Source organism: Pleurodeles waltl, chromosome 4_2 (assembly GCF_031143425.1).
Source record: "Pleurodeles waltl isolate 20211129_DDA chromosome 4_2, aPleWal1.hap1.20221129, whole genome shotgun sequence".
NCBI lineage: Eukaryota > Metazoa > Chordata > Amphibia > Caudata > Salamandridae > Pleurodeles > Pleurodeles waltl.
Window position 1 is genome coordinate 946327823 of NC_090443.1, and position 26648 is coordinate 946354470.

The following is a 26648-nucleotide window of genomic DNA, read 5'->3' on the forward strand; positions in this document are numbered from 1 at the left end:
ATCAAATGAGGTTTGTAATGAAACTTCTAGGCATGATGTCTTCATGCATAGCCATTGTCCCAAACGCAAGACTACACATGCGGCCCTTACAACAGTGCCTAGCAAAGCAATGGACACAAGCACAGGGTCAACTCCAAGATCTAGTGTTGATAGACCGCCAGACACACTCCTCGCTTCAATGGTGGAACCCTATAAATTTAAACCAAGGGCGGCCATTCCAAGACCCAGTGCCTCAATACGTGATCACAACAGATGCCTCCATGATGGGGTGGGGAGCACACCTCAACCAGCACAGTATACAGGGACAATGGGACGTTCACCAAAAACAACTGCATATAAATCATTTAGAACTGTTAGCAGTGTTTCTAACGTTGAAAGCATTTCAACCACTAATAGCCCACAAACACATTCTTGTCAAAACAGACAACATAACAACAATGTATTACCTAAACAAACAAGGAGGGACACACTCATCACAACTGTGTCTCTTAGCACAAAAGATTTGGCATTGGGCGATTCACATTCGCCTAATAGCACAGCACATCCCAGGGATTCAAAACCAGTTGGCTGACAATCTCAGTCGAGATCACCAACAAACACACGAATGGGAAATTCATCCCCAGATACTACAAACTTACTTTTTACGCTGGGGAACACCAGAAATAGACTTATTTGCAACAAAAGAAAACGCAAAATGCCAAGACTTCGCGTCCAGGTATCCACACCCTCAGTCCAAGGGCAATGCGTTATGGATGAGTTGGTCAGGGATATTTGCCTACGCTTTTCCCCCCTCTCCCACTCCTTCCTTATCTGGTATACAAATTGAGTCAAAACAAACTCAAACTAATCCTAATAGCACCAACTTGGGCTCGCCAACCGTGGTACACAGCACTACTGGACCTGTCATTAGTACCTCATATGAAATTACCAAACAGACCAGATCTGTTAACTCAACACAAACAACAGATCAGACACCCGAATCCAGCATCGCTCAATCTAGCAATCTGGCTCCTGAAGTCTTAGAATTTGGACATTTAGACCTTACACAAGAATGTATGGAGGTCATTAAACAAGCTAGAAAACCTACTACAAGACATTGTTACGCAAACAAATGGAAAAGATTTGTTTATTACTGCCATAATAATCAAATTCAACCACTACATGCTTCCGCAAAAAACATTGTAAGCTACTTATTACACTTACAAAAATCTAAACTAGCATATTCTTCTATTAAAATACATCTCACAGCAATATCTGCCTATCTGCAAATTACACATCCAACATCACTTTTTAGAATCCCAGTCATCAAAGCATTCAAGGAGGGATTAAAAAGAATCATACCCCCGAGAACACCACCAGTCCCCTCGTGGAACCTCAATATTGTGCTAACACGACTCATGGGACCACCATTTGAACCCATGCACTCTTGTGAGATGCAATACTTAACTTGGAAAGTAGCCTTCCTGATAGCTATCACATCTCTTAGAAGAGTAAGTGAAATACAAGCATTTACTATACAAGAACCCTTTATACAAATACATAAACATAAAGTGTTTCTCCATACAAATCCCAAATTCTTACCAAAAGTTATATCACCGTTCCACCTAAACCAAACAGTGGAACTCCCAGTCTTTTTTCCACAACCAGACTCAGTAGCCGAAAGAGCCTTACATACGTTAGACATTAAAAGAGCACTAATGTATTACATTGATAGAACAAAACCGTTTCGCAAAACAAAACAATTGTTTGTAGCCTTTCAAAAACCTCATGCAGGAAATCCAATATCCAAACAAGGCATTGCCAGGTCGATAGTGAAATGTATTCAGACCTGCTATATCAAAGCAAAAAGAGACCTACCTATTACGCCAAAGGTGCACTCCACTAGGAAGAAAGGCGCCACAATGGCTTTTCTAGGAAATATATCTGTGACAGAAGTCTGTAAGGCAGCCACATGGTCTACGCCTCATACATTCACAAAACATTACTGTGTAGATGTGTTAACAACACAACAAGCCACAGTGGGACAGGCTGTATTACGAACATTATTTCAGACAACTTCAACTCCTACAGGCTAAGCCACTGCTTTTGGGGAGATTACTGCTTACTAGTCTATGCACAGCATGTGTATCTGCAGCTACACATGCCATCGAATGGAAAATGTCACTTACCCAGTGTACATCTGTTCGTGGCATGAGAAGCTGCAGATTCACATGCGCCCTCCCACCTCCCCGGGAGCCTGTAGCCGTTATAAGTTTAATAAAACCTGTAAATTTGTACATTTTGTAAATACTTACTAGTTTTATACATATTATGTACATACATACTTACTCCATTCCGTAGGCGCCTTTACTATATACACAACTCCTACCTCACCCTCTGCGGGGAAAACAATCTAAGATGGAGTCAAAGCCCATGCACAGTGGAGCCGAAAGGGAGGAGTCCCTCGGTCTCATGACTCAAAAAGACTTCTTCGAAGAAAAACAACTTGTAACACTCCGAGCCCAACACTAGATGGCAGGATAATGCACAGCATGTGAATCTGCAGCGTCTCATGCCACAAACAGATGTACACTGGGTAAGTGACATTTTCCATCCTTTTATTTTACACTTTAAACAGCAGGTGACACAGTTCACCTTACAAAGTCCTGGAACAGGATGATGTGTATGGGCTACTGGAGCTCCAGTTTGTGGTTTTGCCAAAGCCTAACAAAAAGTAATATTAAGACTCATTATAGTGGAGTAAAGGCTTCACTCCCATCTCACCTTGGTGAAGAACATCCATTAAAGGATCAGTGGATAATTCCACTGAGGAAAGCTTCCAATCTAAGATTATAGCTGCTTTCCCCAACACCTCAGCATAAGGTTAACTCACCTCTTTTGCCTTACTGAGAGGCATAGGGAGGAGACAGTAAGTCTGAAACTGGAGAGGACTCAAGTTCACTAGCCTCACCCAGTTCTTTCAGCCAATTGTCCAGTGAACCAGGCGGAACAATGTTGTCCAAAGGGTTTTGACACCCTAAATTCTTCTCTTCACCTTAAAAACGGTGTGTTCCTGTAGGAAAAACAGTAACAGGTTATATAGGGACAGATGGTGAGGTGCCTAAAGTAGATGGCTCCATCCGTGCTGCATCTGACACCGTTCATCGATGTTGCCGGTGTCGTATCGATGTTGGAAAGAGTAATGGGCTTGGCGTAGATCAGCGCCGCCACCTTGGACACCGAAGATGGGAACCCCAAAGCGGCTGTGAACCGGCATGAATCTGAAAGCAGACTCAGAGTGCCCCACTGTCACCGAGAATGTACCTGCCGATTACGATTCAGTCAGAGCATCTCTCACCTCTTTGGGGCTGGAAAGCGCACTAGTGGGGGACTGAGGCCCAAAGACTTCATGCAGGGAATTATAATACTCCCACATTAGGGCTTTAGTAGCCCCGGCTCCAGGAAATTTAGGGAGGTGCAGGATGGACTCCTGTGAATGCTCCGCACCTGAAGGTTGGGAGGCAGCGTCAGAGACGTCTAAATTACACGTCGGTTTTGACCGTTTTTGCTTCGGAGCCTCCTTTGACATTAACCGTGATGGCCCCTATCGCGAGTGGCTTCTCTGTCAGTCTCTGGACTTAGATGTGGACTGGCGCCGCTGTGGTGCCTCTGATAGTCCGTCTCCAGAATTTTCATGTGATGCCCTCCTAACGCCGTCAGCCTAAGGCAACAATAGGAACCACACTTGTCAGAGTCATGGTGTTCTCCAAGGCACCACATACAGATGGTATGAGGATCTGTGACCGACATCTGTCTGCCACAAGATCCTCTGAAGACATCACGAAAAGGCACACTGTTTACTCATCAAACTGTCGAGCTGGGCCGGAAAACAGCCCCTTAACTGCTCTGGATCAGCATTGAAGAAACTGACGTCGGTGAGGGGGTTATATGGGCTCCATTGTTGTCCCATCTGGTGGACAACGTCGATATGGAGTCGCACAGCACGCTCTTCCGATGTGCAGATGTGCTATGGAAAACAAATTCCAGAAGGAATCTGCAACAAGTTGTCTCTAAAATATATATATATATATATCCTTTTCACTAAAAACACCAAAGGTTGCAGGAATGTGACAGGCTCACCTTTTAAGTGTACCAAACCACAGAAATTTACCTGTTATAGTTAGTTATCTCAAGTAACTATAACGCGATAACTCGTGCCCTAAGGTAACTGTAACTCATGTCCCCACCATGCACAGTTTTTTCAATGATATTATCAAAAATGTCATGAGTGTTGTAATTTGTGCGGTAATTAGCAGTGTATGGCGAGGACATGAGTTATAGTTACCTTAGGCCCCCTGTAGTCCCAGCTGGCTTCCAGCCTCTGTCAGGAGCCAGCATTGCTGTCACAGAGATAGAGAGGGCTCTCTGTGAGAGCAATTGTTTCCTCTGCATCTCCACAGGCAGGGAAACAAAGGAAACCTCAGCTCGCAGTGAAGACGAGCTGTTTGAGCTGCTGCCAAGCCAGAGCAAACAGCTATTTCCCAGGGCTGGGCGCCTTAGGACATAGCAGGAGCCGGCCCTGGGGGTTGGCGGTTGGCGGTCCCCAGGGCCATCTATGGCTCCACGAAAGGGGCCGCACGGCCCCTCTTCAACAAAACATTGCCCTGAGGAGGTGGTGGTCCCCAGGGCTCAGGGATCCGAAATGGACACCAATCACTCTTTTATTCTAGCCCTAGAGAGGTGGCGGTCCACAGGGTAGCGGGCAGGGCCGGGAGGCTCCCCCAGTAATACATTGTGATTAGACCCAGGGAGGTGGTGGGAGGTTTTTGGAGCCCAAAAGAAGCAGTAAAGCACATAAATGTTTTGAAACTGAAGGCGTTCTTTTTCAGTCCTAAAAGCTTTTCAGACTCCAGGGGGGCAATATTTCAGATCTGAACGACCACACAGCCACAGTTTTTTACCTCACCAATCAAGGGGGAAAGAGGTCACACCCACTTGCTCAACTACCGCAGGAAATATGGAAGTGGGCCAACAAGAGAAAGTTAAGTTTAATGGCCATACACCTACCAGGGATAAAGAACACAGAGGCAGGGCCTCGCACTTGTGAGAACTGAAACAGCACATAGTAGAACAAAACTAAAACTATCAAATGGATCTCTTTGCAGCACAGGAGAACTTGAAATATTAAAGCTTCGCATACAGTACACTACAGATCGCTAGGAAAATGTCCCTTTGATACATTGGTCTGGGAAATTTGCAAACTATTTTCCACCCAACTGAAATAATACTGCTGCTACTGGACAGACGGAAGTAACCATGCAGAACATTCATTTCTGATAGCCCCCCCCCCCCAAAAAGAAACAGAAAGACATGGTTATCGGAGCTGGTGGATATGGCACAGTACAGTGTGATGAAACTGCAAGCTGATCAAGACTTGTTGCCAAAGTAAGGGGTTCATGTGTACCTCTCTAAACCAGCCACCCTCAGCCTGGTGGCATGGCTTCTGAAGACTTAGAATTTCGTCATCTAGAACCACCACCACAAAGCTCACTCGAAGTCCGAAGAGAAGTCAGGAATTCTAATATGTAAAGCTCTTACACAGCATGTTGATTCACCATTGCCACAGAGGTGGACAAAAAGACATCTGTGCACAGGACACCAGCATGTTCACGTACCTCACACAGCTTCTACACGAGGGCCTTTCTTACGCCTAACTAAAAGTACATTTGTCAGCCTTAGTAGCATATTCAAGGAGCATTATAGGAAAAGGTGTCTACAGCACACTAATTATCAGGTGGTTCTTAGAAGGGGTTGAGGACATAGCCCCACAAAGGTCAGCACCCTCACCTTGGAGCTTGAAGCTAATGTTCACAGAATTGATGAAGCCACCTTTTCACATGAACGCGCATTCAGGAATCGAGTATTTAACACTCAAAGATCGCCTTTCTCATCTCCCTCGCTAGGAGTGAGGAAATTGCAAGCTCCCAGTATACAAGGACCTCACTTACACACAGGGACAGAGTGTTGATGATAAGAGCTCAGTTTCTCCCGAAAGTGTAAACCAAGCTGGAGAGCTATCAGTGTTTTTTCAACAACCAAAGTCGCAAGCACAGCAGCCTTATTCATGTTTAATGTCTAAAGGGAAAGATGTATTATTTGCTGGAAAAGCAGCAGTACAGAAAGGGGAATTTGTTCGGCTTTTCTTTTACAGCAGCCAGAAAAGGATTTTCACTAACCAAAGGAACCTACTCCAAGATAGCATAAACGATCCATATGTGCTGCAGGCAGCAGGGGCAACATTGGAAGAGAAACCAAGCGTGCTCTCAACAAGGAATAACGGAGTAACCTAGCCTTCAGTGCCAATGTGTCACTTTTTAAAATTTGCATGGCAGCCAAATGGTCTAACGTGCACACATTTACTAAACACTTCTATGTGGATGTTCAAGTTCACGAAGCACAGGTGGGACAACATGTACTTAAACACCTCCCAAAGGATGGGAATAATGCTACAAAATCTTTGCACAGCACGTGAATCCAGAAAAGATTCCTGCTGCAAAGTGAAATAATTATTTACCTGCAGTAGTTTTGCAGTTTGAAGAATATCTGGATTCACATGCAACCCTCTCACCTCTCCGAGGAAGGACGTGACTTTGAAATGGAAGGGTGGGATTAGAGACTGAACAGTGGGAAACTAAACAGCACACTGGAGTTGCCAAGGGGAGCAAAGAAACTAAAAATAACCACATACGGAGTGTATGTCTGATGCCACATAGTGATGGCTATAGCATCAAATGTTGGTCAATGACTACAAAGCCCACACTCGCCAAAAAAGAGAGAATTCCAGGCCCATCCACTAGATGGTGGAATAATGCACCGCATGTGAATCCAGAAAATTCTTCAAGTTGCAAAACTAATTCTACAAGTATTTCACCATTTTTTTTTTGTTCACTATTTTGGAGGCCCTGGCAGCTGCAATGTTCCACTCTTTTATTTATCAAGCCTTAATCGTGCAGGTGGGGAGGCCTAGCTGATATATATTATTTCAAGTTGAAAATAAAAGGAGAGAGACTGGAAAAACGTCTGTTTGTTATAAAGGCTTTTCATTAGATAGCCTCTATTCCTTGATAGTAGTGTTGAGTAGACTAATGTATTAATGTTTGTCCTGGCCAAGACCATAGGTTAGTAATGGTGTAGAATTGGAATTGTATTATTTCCTGAATTATACTAAACGTAATTTATTATTATATAGTAGAGGAAATATGCTATCTATTTACAGGAGTAATGGTTCCTAGTGCTTCTTCACAGTTCTGCTAACTTATGTTTCAGTTTTACCCTTGCTGAGGTCATGGCATTGTTGTCTGCAAAATATAATTGATAAACCTAACTGGATGTATGTTTATTTTTATTTTTATTTTTTAAAGATTTAGGCTTAAACATCTTCCCTGTTCTGGAGGCGCTTGCCTCCCTCTCCCACCTTGAAGGCTGTTGTCTGCATACTGTATCCCTGAGTGACTTCACAGTGAACATCCCTACCCTGGAACTGGCACACACTCTGGTAACTGCCTTCCCCTCTCTCCGTGTGCTTTCACTCAGCTTTGATCTGGAAAACCTTCCAGAGAGACCAAGGTTAGACAGAAGCACCTTCGAATTTCCAGGTAGGCAACAAAACCAAAGCAGTTTATGTTCTTGTGTATTAAGTGCACTTTTAGCAAATTGCAGGAAGCCTCTGGTAAATTGGGCAACATAAAATGGTCCTTATCTTCTAGCTTGACATCAGCCCTTTAAAATTGGCATTAGCCAACACATTTTGATATTACTAAAATTATATGTGTAATATATTTAATTTATAGGCGCTTTCAGCCAGACCTCTTCATCCATTGGTCTGTTGTTGTGTCATTTACATTTTTATTCCTTCACTACATAATGCAGCATGGGACAATGGGTCAGGCTACTAGATAGTTGGGTGACTTCCCTATGAGTGATATTTGTTTGTTTTACTTTAGTTTCTGTGACCTGTTATAGTAAAGGTCTGGTTAGTAGAGCAGAAATGAGGAGTCAGTGACTTTTGTTTTTTAGAAAATTTGAATGAATCAAGATACAAGTAACTGAGCCGACAGTGAACTGCGTCCCTTTTAGGAGACAGGAATCAACTGACATGGGTTTGTTTGGAAGTTAGAACTCCTGGAGTTTGCTCAAGACTGCTCATGCACAGCATTCATTGGGAAGCATAATGTGCTTGGTAACGAAACAATAAGAAAAATAACAAGTGCAAACAAATTAATATGTATATTTTAGACCTGGCATCCTATTTTGTTGCTGTATTTGTTTGTTGTCCTTAGGGCTCTGAGCACTTTACAACTTGCTAACCAGTGCTAAAGTGCACGTGCTTCTCCCCTAAACATAGTAACATTGGTGTATCCACAATTGGCATATTTAATTTACCTGTAAGTCCCTTGTAAAGTGGTATACCACATACCCAGGGCCTGTAAATTAAATGCTACTAATGGGCCTGCAGCACTGATTGTGCCACCCACTTATGTAGCTCTGTAAACATGCCAGGCCTGCCTCTGCAAAAGCCTGTGTGTGCAGTCTCACTGCCACCCCGACTTGGCACCTAAAACCTCTTGCCAAGCCCAGAACTCCCCTTTTCCTACATATGTCACCCCTAAGGTAGGCCCTATGGCAGGGTGCCATGTAAGCAGAAGGCAGAGCGTGTGCTTTTAGGTTTTCATGTCCTAGTAATGAAAAAACTCCCAAAGTTGTTTTTCATTACATTGAGGCCTGGCCCTCTCATATGCCAGCATTGGGAATTTGTTATAATATCTTTGAACTGTAATTCCTGATCTGAGAGGAGTAGCTGCATCACGTTTAGTACCATTGGAATGGTAATAATAAATCCTCTTTATCGGTAAAGTTGGATTTATTATTACTAATTTAGAAATGCCACTTTTAGAAAGTTGGCATTTCTCTGCACTCACTGCCCTGTGTGCCCACAGCCTATCTCCAATACACGTCTACACTGGGCTCGGTGACAGCTACACTTGTGCATTCCCTCCAGGCATCCACAACACAGGATTCTCAACTGCATTTGCATGCTGATGGGTCTTCCTGGGGAGGAGGTTGGGTAGGGCTCACACAACTCACAGTAGTAACCAGAGTCCACCCAAAGTGGCTGATTATCTCCCACTGATACTCTGGAGCCGAGGCTGACCTGTAGGGGGACCTGTGCATGTCACAAGAACTCTTTGTAGTCATCCCCCACATCAAAGACACTTTGGAGTATAAGTACTGGGTCTCTGACCCACTCAAATCAGTACACTTATGGACTCAAGGAAATGCTGCTGGATTAAAGACTGCTGTGTGCCAAAATTGCCACTCTGCCAGGATGGACTGTTCCCTGGACCTGCTGCCTGCCTTGCTGATCCAGGACTCATCCACCAAACCCAGAGTGACTCTGGGCATCTGTAGGAAGTTGGCTCTGTATGCACTATTTCAAAGTAAGGAATAGTATGCACAGAGTCCAAGGGTTCCCCTTAGAGGTAAGATAGTGGCAAAAAGAGATAATACTAATGCTCTATTTTGTGGTAGTGTGGTCGAGCAGTAGGCTTATCCAAGGAGTAGTGTTAAGCATTTGTTGTACATACACATAGACAATAAATGAGGTACACACACTCAGAGACAAATCCAGCCAATAGGTTTTGTATAGAAAAATATCTTTTCTTAGTTTATTTTAAGAACCACAGGTTCAAATTCTACATGTAATATCTCATTCGAAAGGTATTGCAGGTAAGTACTTTAGGAACTTCAAATCATCAAAATTGCATGTATACTTTTCAAGTTATTCACAAATAGCTGTTTTAAAAGTGGACACTTAGTGCAATTTTCACAGTTCCTAGGGGAGGTAAGTATTTGTTAGGTTAACCAGGTAAGTAAGACACTTACAGGGCTTAGTTCTTGGTCCAAGGTAGCCCACCGTTGGGGGTTCAGAGCAACCCCAAAGTCACCACACCAGCAGCTCAGGGCCGGTCAGGTGCAGAGTTCAAAGTGGTGCCCAAAACACATAGGCTAGAATGGAGAGAAGGGGGTGCCCCGGTTCCGGTCTGCTTGCAGGTAAGTACCCGCGTCTTCGGAGGGCAGACCAGGGGGGTTTTGTAGGGCACCGGGGGGGACACAAGCCCACACAGAAATTTCACCCTCAGCGGCGCGGGGGCGGCCGGGTGCAGTGTAGAAACAGGCGTCGGGTTCGCAATGTTAGTCTATGAGAGATCTCGGGATCTCTTCAGCGCTGTAGGCAGGCAAGGGGGGGATTCCTCGGGGAAACCTCCACTTGGACAAGGGAGAGGGACTCCTGGGGGTCACTTCTCCAGTGAAAGTCCGGTCCTTCAGGTCCTGGGGGCTGCGGGTGCAGGGTCTCTCCCAGGCGTCGGGACTTTAGGTTCAAAGAGTCGCGGTCAGGGGAAGCCTCGGGATTCCCTCTGCAGGCGGCGCTGTGGGGGCTCAGGGGGGACAGGTTTTGGTACTCACAGTATCAGAGTAGTCCTGGGGTCCCGCCTGAGGTGTCGGATCTCCACCAGCCGAGTCGGGGTCGCCGGGTGCAGTGTTGCAAGTCTCACGCTTCTTGCGGGGAGCTTGCAGGGTTCTTTAAAGCTGCTGGAAACAGAGTCGCAGCTTTTCTTGGAGCAGGTCCGCTGTCCTCGGGAGTTTCTTGTCTTTTCGAAGCAGGGGCAGTCCTCAGAGGATGTCGAGGTCGCTGGTCCCTTTGGAAGGCGTCGCTGGAGCAGGATCTTTGGAAGGCAGGAGACAGGCCGGTGAGTTTCTGGAGCCAAGGCAGTTGTCGTCTTCTGGTCTTCCGCTGCAGGGGTTTTCAGCTGGGCAGTCCTTCTTCTTGTAGTTGCAGGAATCTAATTTTCTAGGGTTCAGGGTAGCCCTTAAATACTAAATTTAAGGGCGTGTTTAGGTCTGGGGGGTTAGTAGCCAATGGCTACTAGCCCTGAGGGTGGGTACACCCTCTTTGTGCCTCCTCCCAAGGGGAGGGGGTCACAATCCTAACCCTATTGGGGGAATCCTCCATCTGCAAGATGGAGGATTTCTAAAAGTTAGTCACCTCAGCTCAGGACACCTTAGGGGCTGTCCTGACTGGCCAGTGACTCCTCCTTGTTATTCTCATTATTTTCTCCGGCCTTGCCGCCAAAAGTGGGGCCTGGCCGGAGGGGGCGGGCAACTCCACTAGCTGGAGTGTCCTGCTGGGTTGGCACAAAGGAGGTGAGCCTTTGAGGCTCACCGCCAGGTGTGACAATTCCTGCCTGGGGGAGGTGTTAGCATCTCCACCCAGTGCAGGCTTTGTTACTGGCCTCAGAGTGACAAAGGCACTCTCCCCATGGGGCCAGCAACATGTCTCGGTTTGTGGCAGGCTGCTAAAACTAGTCAGCCTACACAGATAGTCGGTTAAGTTTCAGGGGGCACCTCTAAGGTGCCCTCTGGGGTGTATTTTCCAATAAAATGTACACTGGCATCAGTGTGCATTTATTGTGCTGAGAAGTTTGATACCAAACTTCCCAGTTTTCAGTGTAGCCATTATGGTGCTGTGGAGTTCGTGTTTGACAGACTCCCAGATCATATACTCTTATGGCTACCCTGCACTTACAATGTCTAAGGTTTTGTTTAGACACTGTAGGGGTACCATGCTCATGCACTGGTACCCTCACCTATGGTATAGTGCACCCTGCCTTAGGGCTGTAAGGCCTGCTAGAGGGGTGTCTTACCTATACTGCATAGGCAGTGAGAGGCTGGCATGGCACCCTGAGGGGAGTGCCATGTCGACTTACTCGTTTTGTCCTCACTAGCACACACAAGCTGGCAAGCAGTGTGTCTGTGCTGAGTGAGAGGTCTCCAGGGTGGCATAAGACATGCTGCAGCCCTTAGAGACCTTCCTTGGCATCAGGGCCCTTGGTACTAGAAGTACCAGTTACAAGGGACTTATCTGGATGCCAGGGTCTGCCAATTGTGGATACAAAAGTACAGGTTAGGGAAAGAACACTGGTGCTGGGGCCTGGTTAGCAGGCCTCAGCACACTTTCAATTGTAAACATAGCATCAGCAAAGGCAAAAAGTCAGGGGGCAACCATGCCAAGGAGGCATTTCCTTACAGCATCTTTTGCTTTACTTTGCCACTCACTTTCTTAAATCATCCGGAGAGGCTCTGCAAGCCTACGCTGCCTGTTTTTCATCAATAACCCTTAGCTCTGCTAACCCTCGTCACCCGCTTTCTTCAAACACACTGAGCGGCTTTGCTGATCTTGGCCGCCTGCTTTCCTCAAAGATCCTGACCGTCACTCATTCCCCAGGCCCGGGGTCGTGGCAGTAGCTTCCCCACTGGTGTCACCGGCCTCCGCCTCACAGTTCCCCTGTTGTCCTCACCTGCTTTCCTGGTGACTGCGCCTTGTAATCCCGCACTCAGCCACTCTACGAGTAGAGCGCATCCTGGCTACTACTGCAATCTGTGGAAACAACGCACACTCATTCAGAGGATTCCCTGACACCACATCTTCTATCTCATCATCTGTTATCAACCTTGTTTTACTTAATCCTACAAAGTGAATATTTAGTCATTGACAAATTTGAACTGTATCGTTTTGATCTTGATTTATGCAGATAAGCTTTATTTTTCTACTTTTGTGTGGAGTCTTTTTGTGGTGTACCACCTGTGATTGCACGTGTGTTGCAAAAATACTTTACACATTGCCTTCTAAGTTAAGCCTTCCTGCTCTGCACCAAGCTATCAGAGGGTGAGCACAGGTTAATTCAGGTTGTGTATTTTGACTTGCCCTGCTGTTTAGGTGGTGTTGTGTACTATTTGTCAAGAGGTTCTGCAGCTTTGGACGTGGCTGGAACAGCAGGGCATATCCCTGGTGGTTTACCATCTGGTGGGCTCTCTGAATGCCAGAGCAGATTAACTCAGGTGAAAATGCTTAGTGGATCACGAATGACGTCTCCATCCAGAGGCGGCGCAAGGTCTCTTTCAGCAGTTGGGAGAGCTCTGGTTAGATCCGTTTGCCTCCTCATAGAACTCGCAATGTCAGCAGTTTTGAGCATTCTAGTTTCCAAGGCGGGAATCGCTCAGAGATGCTTTTTTTCTGACTGTACGCCTTTCTGCCCATACCACTTCTGCCCAGAGTTCTCAAGATCAAGAATGAGTGGGCCCAAGTAATCCTTGTGGCTCCGGACTGGGCACGAAGAGTCTGGTATCCCAAACTGCTGAGCATGTTCATCGATCCACCGATCGGCCTGCCCCTTTGGGAGGATCTTCTGTCGAAGTGGCAGGGGAGGGTTCTGCACCACTGCCTGTCGGCTTGCCGCCTTTTTGCGTTTAGACTGAGTGGCGACAGCTGACAGCTTTTGACCTTCCTCCCGAAGTCTGTAATGTAATCTTGGCAGGCATCCCGCCACCAAAACTTCATATGCCTGTCAATCGAAGAAATTTGTGGCATGGTGCACAAGCAATTCTTTTGACTCTGTTAGTTATGTGGGTGCGAAGAAAGGTCAGGCAGTGCAGAAGCAGACCACGTCCAGATGGGTCGTACTCTGCATTAAGATCTGCTATGTACTAGCCAAAAAAGCATCCACCTGAAGGTTTGTGCACTCATTCTACCAGAGCTACAGCCGCAACCACTACATTAGCACATGGAGTTCCAGCCCTTGACATCTGTCAGGACGCAACAAAGGCTTCTCTGTACACATTTATCAAACACTACTGCCTGGACTGTCAAGTCCGTAGGGATGGGTTCTTTGCCCATTCAGTCCTGCAGGACTTTTTAGTATGATCTTGATTCGCAGACCCACCTCCGGGGATGGTACTGCTTGGGAAATATTTAAAGGTAAAGAACAAAGTCTTTGTCAGATGAACAAGTTACTAACTTTCGGTAACGCCTTATCTGGTAGAGACAATATCTAGTTGCAGATTCCATACAGACCGTCCTTGCTTTGCGAACTTATTTCTAGGGGCAGGGACTCTCCTTTCAGGGCCTGAGTTTTGATGCACCCGTAGAATGTGTTCTTCATGGCTCTGCGCTTCTGGCATGGAAAGTCATGAAAAGAAACTGATCTCAGCACGCCGGGATGGTACCTGTATAGGAACAGCAACATCATATCCTGCGCGGACGATGCTGAAGACGGATGTAGAGCTGATCGATGCCACCTAACGGCATGGAGGGGTACTTCTCAAAAAATTCTCCAGATCCAGTCTGACGTTTGGGGGGGAAATTTAAAGGTAAACAATCTGCAACTATATATTTTCTCTACCAGATGTGACGTTACCGAAGGTAAGCAGCTTGTTCATTAATACATGCACCCAGAGGGCATCTTAGAGGTGCCCCCTAAAAACCTGCCTGCTACTAGTGTGCTGGCTGACTGGTCCTGACCAGAGTGCCACCACAGATGATTTTCTGGCCCTCTGGAGGGGAGAGCCTACGCTCTCTGAGGTAAGAAACAAAGGCTCCTCCTCCAAGCAGGATGGCTACTTATCAGCATATCAAGGCAGGAGGCTTCAAAGGCCTCTGCCGCCTTTGTTATGAGACCACTGCTTCCCCTGTCTGTGGAGATGCCACCCCCCCTGCCCCAGGCCCATTTGACATCAGGACAGGTGGGAAAATTAGCTAGCAAGTCCCTAACAGACTAGTTCCACCCAGTAGGTGGGCTACCTGAACACGAAACTTAGAGTTCCGCCATCTTGGTTTTTGGTGGAATTAAGCTCACTGGGACAGGGTTATGCCCACTCCCCACAGGAAGTGGTCATATAGGGGTTGTAGTCACCCTAAGGGTAGGCAACCCATTGGCTACTACCTGTCACTCCCCTTAACAGTCCTAAATTATGTATGCCAAGAACTCAGATTCAATAGATCCAGAAAAAAGGACAAAGAAGATCTGCGAGAAAGCGAGCACAGAAGACTTGCTGTGGACTTTTGGCACCAAACCCTACCTGCCTGCCTGCACCGGTCTTGACAGCCGTGACTAAGTAAGTCGTCCTGCAGCTAAGCACCTGCCAAAAACCCAGGTAGACTACCAGCCCTTCGCAAATTGCCAGCAATCTCCTTTGGAATAGAGGAGCTACTCCCCTGCAGTCCACAGGCACAGAAGCAGCAGGGTGTGGTCCAGCGGCCAGCCCGATGCCGCAGCTCTCCAGGAAGGGGTGTCTGTGCCCCAGAAGGTCAGACCTGTTGACCCACCAAGTCTGAAGACACCAGGATCAACCAGAGCCGCTTAGCACCAATACTCAGGGTATGGGCCCCCTGCACCAAGCCAAGCCATTGTGAGTACAATCGGGACTCCCATTGCACCGAGACCGAGCAGCACCAGAGAGACCCACATCTAGAGTGGCCCTGCTTTTGTACCTCTACTGGCAAGACTGACGACCACAAGGACCTTTGATGCACTTAGCCCAGGTGACCTATCTACGCTGCACCTGAGCGCCCCATTTGGGATCTCCCAAACTTGTCCATAAGTCCCACTCTGCAGCCTGTTTCTAGATGGCCCCCCTTCCGTCCACTGGCATAGCGCACAAAGGTACCAACTCAACCAGCACCTCTGCACCCGGACACCTCAGGGCAGTTAACGAGTAACTGCCAGTGGCACTCTGGACCTTGGTCCCTTACAACCCAAACCATTTGAAGAAGATCCCCAGAAACCGACCGTAAATAACTGTATGCAACATATCCCCTGCACGAAAGCATTGCTGCATAAAGAAGAAGTAAAGTGAACATCCTACTTACCTGTAAAAAATCGATATTTGAAAAAGTACCTACTTGTTAACAAGGTTTCTGGTATCAAAATTTACATAAAAATGTTATTTTTCTAAATTGGTCTCGGATTAATTATTTGAGTGTGTCTCATTTATCGCCACTGTGAGTAGAACACATGCTTAGCACTATCCTCTGATAAGCCTAAACTGCTCGCCCACACTACCACAAAAGAAAGCATTTAGGGCCATATGTACAAAAGCTTTTTCCCATAGACACAGAATGGGTAAAATCCTTTGGTACATCTGGCCTAGTGTCATAATTTGTGCCTCTGTAAGCCAATAGGGATTTGCTTGGACTCTTTATACAGTGTCCCTCATTGTGGTCCACTATATAAAGAGCCAGCTTCCTACAGCCATCACAGCTCACCCATGCAAACATCGCACACGGGGACTCATGTGTATCATTCAGTTCACTTTTTTCCTAAGTTAGTACCAAATTATTTGTCCTGATACTATTTTCATTATCACTACTAGAGACATTGCTCACACTTACCACACTCATATTATTTATACTTTTGCACACATTAAGAAAGTGTCTCACTTTGGCTATGTGTAAGAGATATCTATATTCAGATGGGCCACCATCTTTCAGCTCTTGGTAGTCAGCGAATGCAGACTTCTGCAGTACTTGTGTGGATGCTTTATTCTAGGCATACAATAAATCATGTAGGTGGCAGTATGTTGAAGTATGCATCATTCATGGAGGAGGTCAAATAAGAGGTTCAAGTTAGAATTTAAGGGCACTGTGTGATAGGGTAGATTTTAGGACAGGTTAGGTTTTAGGGTTCAGGGCGGGGGTCGAGGTAGTTTTTAGGACAGGGCGGGGTAGTTTTTAGGACAGGGTAGGGTTTAGGGCGTGGGCAGGAGGTTGGGGTAGTTTTAGGACGGGGCACTGTAGGGTTTAGGGCAGGGGGTCAGGGTCATTTTTAGTACAGGGCAGGGTAGGTTTTAGGGTGGGGTCGTCGGGGTCGTTTTTAGGACAGGGTATGGTTTAGGGTGGAGGTTCGGGGGGTGTATCACACAATCACGCATGGCGTTACCACAAATACCTGTACTAAGCATGATTTTACATGCGTAGTTAAGGCATGTGTGGGAAAGATGCGGTCGACGGCGTTCTTAAGCATGCGTGGTTTTGTCATACAACCCATTAGGGAAAAGTGTGCCAAATAGATGCAGACATCTACAGAAGAAGCAGTCCTTTTTGTAAGGAATTGGAGACATGAAGGTCCATTCCTTGCAGCATATGACTAAAGGGCTATTGCATCTACAGATCCAGCTTCCCTCATTCCTGGATTGTGCGAATATGTAATCCAGTTTTCATAATAAGCGGACACTCTTTACTTTTCTGAGCACAGATGGAGTGTTACAAGGACTTGTTATCCTGCATGCATGAGATGTGAGCGTTGGAAGGTACGATAAAGTTTAGGTTTGATCATTGATCACAAAATCATGGTTGTGCAGCATTATACACCAATTGCATGAACACTTTTTGTTATGTCTTCCTTAGAAATCCAGCTTGAGCAGTTGGACATCCGCTTCCCGCGTGAACCTCTGCACACAGACGACCTGTTATCTCTGTTGCGGGCGTCTAGGAATCTTTGCGAGTTCTCATTAGACAATGCTACATTTTCATCTTTTGAGGAGCTCAAACATGCTCTGCAGACGCTCACAGGTGAAGTTAGAGTACCATTACTCCCTGCCTCGAGGATGTATGTAATTCCATATTGTGCCTTTTGCAAGATGACCCGGAAGTCTTTATATAATTTTGCGCTAATGTGAAATGCAGCGTACCAATCCTGCCTTTGCAAATCCCACAAACATGTTTATTACTGTTTCTTTGACCTCTTGGAGAGAAGTTTGTTGCTCGCCAACCATCTACTCATTTGAAAATGTATATTGTTGTGACTGCTGCAAAGCCTGGGATCCTTTGACAAAAGATGCAGGGTACATTACATGAAAGTTTAGAGGTGGTGTTCCATAACTGGTTGATGAGCATTGGAATCTCGTCTGACCCTACATTGTGTTATATTGGTTGGTGAAAAATGTAAAGTAGTAGCCATTTCAATAGTTAATTCCAAAAGACATTTAGCCAATGAAAGAGAAGGTTTGAGACAATGCTCTTTTGGTGTTTCAAGTGTCATCTGCTCTCCCATTTGGCTAACCGCATAGAAGTATATTTCATCCCCTCAACCTCTTTTGGTGTATGAGTAAGTTATAAGTTTTTTTTTGCATTCTTACCAAGTTTGAATGCAGTTCATGTTTCTATTACACTTTCTAGAGAATATTAAGTGTATGCAATAAAAAACTGGAAGCCATGCAAAGATTGAATGCAAATGTGTGTTGTTTTGTGCAGAACTAGTACACCAAACGGTTAACCACCTGTTACCCTAAGATATATTTGTACTTCATCACTTCTCTTGTGCCACCATCTTTGCTCTTCATTTGTTTCTCTCCATTTTATCCTTGGGCCAAACTCTATTTTGCATTTGTCTTCCTGATCCGCCTCCTCACTGTCCCTTAATGCTATCTTCTGTCCCTCCACCTGTGCTCTTCTCACACTTTCCCAATGCTAACTTGTATTGCTCCCTTGTAGCTTCTTGCCGTGCCTGTGTTTTTTCCATTTCTCCTCTCACTCATTCTTAATTTGTGTTTGTGTTCACTTATTAAACTTTATGTCCCAAATTCTGTTCCTCCCGTGCCCCTCTGTCACTCTTTATTAGGTGCTTGCTTGCAAATATTTCACCCTTTTTCGCAGTCTCTCCAAGCATTATTGTTTGGCCTGAAGATGACCTGTTTGGGCTTGAGGAAACCTAAATGCTTATTGAATATATATATATATATATATATATATATATATATATATATATATATATATATATATATATATATATATATATATATATATACATAGCATTTGCCCTTCATAGACTGTGCCTCACCATCATCTCTGTCGTGTTAAAAGTGCAACATATTTAGCAAATATAATAGTCTGTTTCAGCCTACAGTATTAACTCATAGTAGATCCTTCATGTTTATAATTTAGTTGTGCTGGATCTTACTAGCTGTGAAAACGGGATGTCTATCATTTGGAAAGGAACACCGTTTTAAGGAGCATTTTAAAAATGTGCCTTTCAGTTTTTGCCTTAAAGATTGCCTTTTCTGCTCCTCTAGAATTCAACACCACATTGAAGAGACTAAGCTTCCATGACATGTTTCTTGCGGACTGTCAGGACGAGATTCTCCTCCTGCTTCAAAAATCTCATCTTGAAGGTGAAGGAACCACTTGATGTTTATGCCTACTGTCGCGATTCTGCACCTGTACTCTTAACCTTGTATGAGAATGGCTGTGTAATCGGTGGAGGTTGGAGCCTCTTCACAGTACTCAAATATGTATTTATTCTAAGCCCGGAAAGATAGTTTAACTCCCATTTCTGCAGTCATCCCCCACTTTCTTCACAACCGACAACAAAGTGATCATGCTGTGTGAATGTCCCTAACTGCGACGCTACGGACAGGTAGCTGAGAGGCCAAGTAGATGCTTCCTTTTCTTGGGTGACTCACTGCATGTCAAATTAGGTATCCTAGTATTTGTGTGCGGTAGGTGTGCTCCAAGAGATGGGATTTGGGTAATAAAGAGAAGGGAAGACCTAAAGTGAACAAAGTGTCCTTAGATGCCGGTAGGATGTATACCAAAGATAGTCATTTTACTGAAGCACAGTTGACATTGACAATGGAATTGTAGGAGAAGGGTAAATGCAAACAAAGTCTGCACTTCACCAACTGGATCACCAGTGTGGTTATGGAGGTAGCTGTGTGTCCTTTTTCAGCAGGGTATGTGCATGCCTAAGCAAGTAGACTATGGCTGCAGCATTTGAGATGTGGCATCTCAGTCTTTCATTTCTAGCTTCAATTAGATACTTTCCTTATCCCATAAGGCTCCACCTCACTCGCCCCTACCATACACCCCCACATCCATCACAGCTGGGGAAGCAGCTTTTCCTACATCTCTGCCAAATCCTGGTACGACCTGCCTCTCCACCTGCGACCAGCACCCACCTTAACAGACTTCCGGAAGAAACCCAAGACCTGGCTTTTCGACGGAAACAACGCACCCTCAGAGCCCAGGTCCCCTAGGGGTGGCAGAGCCCTGATTTACAAAACTGACTGACTGATATAAGTGCTGAAATCCTTATAATTGGGATAGTGGCAATCTAGTATGTTATCTAATCTCTAGAGCAGTGGTCTCCAAACGTTTTCGTGCTAGGACATACCTGGTGTTTTGTGCATAATTATGTTTGGGGTTGTATTTGAAAGGTATGAATTATGAAAAATAATCCAAATACATTGTTTTTTCCACAGATGTAAAGTTCTCATTTTGCCACTTATTTGAACGACGGGCAGTGGAGTTTCTGTCAGAAATGGTGTATACACTAAAGAGAAATTCAACTTTAAAGACCCTCAAGCTGTGTGGAAATCGACTTGGTACTGTATTTGCATTAATCAGGAATTCAAGACTTTGACTGTTGAGTAACATTCAGATAACATACAGGCCGATAATTATTTTCATTAAGCCTCATTATGCATTCCTTCTTAAAAATAAGCTGTGCCTTTTTGACCATTCAAATTACAGAAAAGGGAGAAAGCGAAACTGACTGAGCTAACAAAGTGGATATTTGTTGACTTTGAGCATGCTCTAAGTACAATGGCCAAACACAACTTCAGAATTCTTCCCATCCATGTCTGAATAAAGTGCACCGTTCTACAAGCATTGAGGGATTTGCTTCTGGGACACTGGCCCAGAATTGCAACATTTCCAGAATGCACATGATTTGTACTGAAGGCAGCCCTGCATTCTAATTGCTAACTACAAAAAACATGTATCTCAACATTTGTTTCCCCTAAAGTGATACATCTTTAGTGTGAGGGTCATGTAATGCATTCTAAATTAATCAAATTGCATCTCAGTTGCACCTTTAACCTGTTTTGGATACAAGTTTTGCCCCATTGTCTCCTAAACCCAGTGCTTGCCTTTCTAATATACAGAAAGGACTCTTCTCTGCCTCATCACCAACAACCAATCTCACCTACTGTGTGTACCCAATAACAGCAGTCACATAATTTATGCTTTCCAACTGCCTCTGCTTGCCCAGCTCCTTGATGGTATTAGGTGACTAACTATGTGCCTAGACTTACATGCTACATCCATCTAGCAAATCATCACATCTTACCTCTCAATCATCCTTTCCACTCACAGAAACAAAATCTTTCCCAAGCACCACCTAATGATTTCAGCATGACCCCAACAGAATAGATCATCAAACACGTAAAATGGCCTAATTGTAATCATGAATTCTGTTGTCACCAGCAATCATACACTCAAGAATTTACAATTTGTTCCAAATTCCAACCACATCTCTCTTGCAGTGTGATCTTATTTTAGATTCACATACCATGCACTATTGCATTATTCTGTTATTAAGTGGTCAGGGTTCTCAAAACATCTAAGTAACTGTTTTTTGGATGTTAAACATAGGCTGAGTATAAATGATTCAAGAGGACATCGATTGTAGTGCTCCCCCATTGCAATAATCATCTTTGGATTCTGTCTTCCACCACTGGATTTGGAAATATTCCTGATCAGGCTAGAGACACTGTACACTTTCCCAAAGACCAAGGGAGAATTTATTTTTTTCAATTCCTAAGAAGAATACCTGCCACCAAAGGGCGTGCATCACTTTGCAGGTTAAAAAGATGCTGAAAATTGAGACCACCACATAAATTACTCAGTACAGCTTCTGAACATTTGAAGGCTCTGAAGGTAATGGCTGTGGACATGGATGTTGTCTTCCCTCTCATTTTCAAAGATGTTTTGATCTTTGCTTGTTGTTGGAGTATACAGTTTGTGTCTTCCACGGAACCATGATGGCCCTTGGTGAAAGGACTCTGTTTAATAAGCCTAAAACACTCAAAACTTGAAAGAAGAAATGCTTCCCTTTCTAGTGTTTGGGTCCTAATTTGGCAAAGTGCAGCTTCAAAGCTTGCATTTCAGGAATTTGGCTTCGGCATGTGCAATGAAGAATCAGACTTGAAATTTACAGAACTACCACAGGAATGAAAACATTTCTCGAAATGTGATGAAGAATCAAATCATAGTTGCATGCTGACCTACTAAGATTGGTTCTGAAAGTTATTTTAACCTTCTAGCATGACCCTAGGCCTGCAGGTCATCCAGAGCATATGAACGTGAAGCACTAAACTCCCATAAATTTAAATGAGAGCAAGACACTCATTCAAAAATGGACAAGATAGCTTTGAAGTTTAAGGAGACGGTGGCAAGATCAAAGATCCTACGCCAGGCACACTCGCAAGAAGGGGAAAAAGATCTCAAATTTAATTCAACGTCCTTTGATGTTGATAAAGTTCATTTTTGGCATTATCCAATATTGAAAGCCACAAAGGCTTTCAACATTGAAACAATATTTTAAAAAATAACATGTACAGAGCAACACTTTACTTTTGAGTCAAAAAATAATCATTTATTGAGACATTCAAACCATGTAGAATTCCAAATAGCCCAAGCAATGAGACACCAACTGAGGAAACGGAATCTACATAGAGCCAACCAGCGGTCTCTGTTTACTTGCCACGGTAACACCTAAAAAAATGAATATCCTTGCATGTGCTTTATTCTTCTGATCAGGAGCAACAATGAAGCTCTAAGAGGAATGTTATATAGATTCTCTAGATCATGAGCAGGATGTGTATCCTAACCACTCTTCTCCACCCTGCAATATTTCAGTTTACCTCATTGTAATACAAAGTGATCTGTAGACTTATGGGGTCACAAATGGACAACGAGGCAGAGCAATTTTGTTTTCTCTTTGAAACCTTAACCCTCCTGAAGCACAGGAGGCAGGGCTTACTTGTGCTCCCTTGTGTCATCCATTAACATCAGGAGATTTTAAAGTATCCTGCAGAATTAGTTAGAGGGTGTCAGTGGTTCTTTATGGAACAATGGAAGAAATAATCTCAGACCATTGGGTAGTACAGATTGCTTAACAAAAGTACTGTATACAGGTTCTCCAAAACAAAATAATTCTAGCAGAAAGCACATAGACCTTTGCTAATAGAAGTAGTCCAGGCATTCTTACTAAGGAGGTGCAGGGACGTAGCTTCTGGGAGTTGTTTGGGGTGCTTCACAGGCCCTGTAAATATCCCCCCCCCCCGTCCCCATAAAAAATGTATTTTGGGAAAAACTGTTGGGTACAGGTGCTGTCATTTGGGTATAGTGCAGTGCCTGTCGAACTTCACCAGGATTTTGTATACACACACACACACACACACACACACACACACACACACACACACACACACACACACACACACACACACACACACACACACACACACACACACACACACACACACACACACACACACACACACACACACACACACACACACACACACACACACACACACACACACACACACACACACACACACACACACACACACACACACACACACACACACACACACACACACACACACTCTCTCTCTCTCTCTCTCTCTCTCTCTCTCTCTCTCTCTCTCTCCCTTTCTTTGTTTTGGAAAACTTAAAAAATGTTGGTTATGTCACAAAATAATGTGCTTTCTCCCACTTAGTTCCCATACCAATCCGCATTCCTCTCCCTTGCCGCTGCCTCTTAAGCCCATTTTGTGCACCCTGCTCGTTGTATAATATATTTAAACATTATATGCCAGCTTGATTATTGGGAAATCTGAAGCTCACCCCCACCCCAGTCTTACTGACCAAACTACATCTCTTAGGAGTGGCCTAGAGAAGGTTCTGTTTTTTGAAGGGGATTGGAGATTAGGGGATGCAGGAATGACTTAACTGCATTTCCTACCTGATGACGATCTTTGATCAGTTTAGGAGTCATTGCCCACTAAATCTATCTATCTCCATCTGTTTCTTTAGAATTGAAAATTACTGCCCTGTATAATGTAATTCTATTATTAGATCAGGCCAACATCTTGCCAATAATTAATATCCGGGCTGCATATTTTTACAGTTGATGCACCAGAAACATCATGAGTTCCTTTGGTTTGTGATACGCAACAAATATTAGCAATTACTCGATCTTCTGTTTACAATAAAATTAGCACCAAGCACGTTCTCAGATTGTCAATGATAACAGCACATCTGCTGCAACATGATAAGGTATTACATTTTGTGGACTTCTGGCTGGTGAAGGGAGATTATTTTCTGTAATGCCAGAAGAGCACGAACAAGGTAATACAGTTAATATAACTGTTTGGCTTCCCAGTCATCATCTCAAGTATTTTTTACCCCACTTAACAGAAAAAATAAGTGATGTTTGTGTAGGAGGGCGGGAAGGTGCATGGCATTAATGCTATGAAGGCAATGCATTCTTGACAGCGTAGAGGATCTTGGCAGGTCAGAGCACCATTCTCCATTATCTGATGTTTAAATCCAATAGTAAGCACTGTCATGACAATATTCTGTTTTGCTCTAATACACATAAGCCAATGCAAGTGTCTTTCAAGTCGCTGATTGCAGTGTGTGGCATACTAGGATGATCTTTTGGTTGTGTTACAAGGTGATGAATTATTTTCTGTAGTAGAACAAACAAAATCTGTTGGTATACAGGCACTTTGCACTCCAAGTTTAAACTGTGACCAGTAGAAAAGAGAGCTCGCAGATATGTTAGGGGAGACACTTGGGAAGACTAAGCCTTAATGGTCTCTGGCCACAGTTAGATGTCTCATTATATCTACCTGTGTGATAGAACTGAAGACAGTTCACCTATCCCTGAATGGCTTCCAAATGCAAATCATAGGGAAGATTGTTAAGACACTCAAGAGCAGTACCACATCCATGTTTTACCTATGCATTCAAGATGGACAAAATGTCTCTCACTGTCATATGGGCCAGATAATTTGGAACTGGTCAGTACAGAACAAAATCCCATTGATTGTGTAGCACCTGTGAGGGGAAATCAACACTGGCATTGCCAACACTCTGAGAAACCAGACACAGACAGGACATGCCCAGGGGCGGAAATGTGACCAGCCAATTTTAGATGACATTGGTCAATAGCATCACACTCCTGTTGATTTTGTTCATGCCAAAAAGAACCAAAAAATATCACAACATTGTCTCCCAAAAGCCTCTCCCACTGTCACAAAGCCCACTCATACTCCATGTCCATCAACAAGTGCAGAAGGTTGAGTAATAATTACCAAACCTGGGCAAGTCAGACATTGTTTTTAAAATGCCAGAGTAACACGAATAATAAGACTAACATTAATAAGATTCATCCCGCATGGCAGTCATAGCAACCTTTTGTGCCAAATGTACCACAAATGTTTGAAAAGCCAGTAACAATGAGAAACTTTCTAGGAATATTGTTCAGCCTACCCAATTACATTACTCATTAGCAGGGAAGAAATATGTTAACCCCGGAACACATTCAACTCCGAACGACTCTATATTATTAAATTAAAATTTTTTATTACTTCACATAGGTCCATCAAGGATATTAAAATCTAAGGATGGCAATTGCATTTTGGTCTTACAGTCAACATCGCTGTGACACTTAACACATTTATTTTAGCTGTTTCTCCATGTCCAGCAACTAGATGGATCTCGGCAACTAACTTTTCAATGTTTGTTTTTATTTAGGAAATTTGAATCCTCAGGTCAGATTCTACATTTTCCAAGCCATTTCTGTTTTTATGTTTTAGGTATATAAGATCTCTGAACCACAGGTTGGGGACATCTGCTAGATCTTTCAGTTGTTGAGGTATAGCTGGGGATGGGCTAATCTGCACTTCCAGAAAAGGGAAGTAGAACTTTTACCCAATAGTGATAGCCCCATTAATTTCCAGGGCTGCACAGGACGAAACTGTTCGTCATTGGGAAGTTTAGGCCTTGGGCATGAGGACCAGTACCCTGGCATCCTGAAGTGCTACTTTAAGTCCGGTCAGAAAACCTCACCCCATCCCTCACCCCTCCATCATCCCATCATTAGTAAATAGAAATTGAAATACCATAGACAAGTGTAAAAAGTAAACTCAGAGTTGTGTACAAAAGCAGGCTTATGAGCCCTGATTCCATGATGAGATCTTCCAAGGTACATACGCCCTTAGTCTCCCAGCTACAGCATCACCCTACCTCACAGAAAACGTCACCCCAAGACCATTGCATCTCTCTTTACTAGGTTCCAGGTGTGCAAAGAGATGGGGATCTATAAGGATTTTCAGTGAAGTAAAAATCTTAGCATGCAGCTTGCTCAGTCCAAATTGACATCTTTCCCTGGGTGCATGAAATTACAGATTACTTCCCACATCAGTCTCTAGAGAAAACCCATGCAGCCTCTGAGTTCAACGTCTTCCTATTGCCTCAGCCTAATTGCCCTGATCATTACTGTCTTACACTATTTTATCCCTGGAACATCACATTTTCCTTAATTGGTACACCTACATCGATATCCTCCATGTGAGCTTCACCTTCAATAAACCCCATTCTTTTTTCCATCAGCATTATTTAGGTTTACACCCATGTAACAATGAATGGCTTGGAGTTCCTTTTGTGTCCTTTTTTAATTGACGCCATGGCTCTACTAGCTGGTGGTAACCCTCCTTTTAATTACCATAAACCTTGTCCTTGAAGCAGACATAATAGCCCATTAAGTAACAAGAAAACTTGAGTCTCTTATCTTTTCTGGGGCAACAGCGACAACGTCCTCACAGGACACCACATTATTTCCACATGGAGACTTCATAGAGCTAATCTAATGCAGCCGATGACCACTGTTATCTTAAATTAATTGAAACCTCTTAACAAA

At 44.2% G+C, this 26648-nt stretch overlaps 1 protein-coding gene across 2 annotated transcripts in view; it reads left to right on the forward strand.

The window, feature by feature from the left end:
* Nucleotides 1–26648, forward strand: part of LRRC41 (leucine rich repeat containing 41) — a 117439-nt gene that overhangs the window by 73313 nt on the left and 17478 nt on the right. The window contains exons 5-8 of one of the 2 annotated variants that reach the window (XM_069232756.1): nucleotides 7401–7634; nucleotides 17279–17443; nucleotides 18943–19041; nucleotides 20131–20253. In XM_069232756.1, coding sequence (XP_069088857.1) covers nucleotides 7401–7634; nucleotides 17279–17443; nucleotides 18943–19041; nucleotides 20131–20253 — 621 coding nt within the window. The remainder of the gene's footprint in view (nucleotides 1–7400; nucleotides 7635–17278; nucleotides 17444–18942; nucleotides 19042–20130; nucleotides 20254–26648) is intronic. The other variant, XM_069232757.1, reaches the window with a different exon arrangement.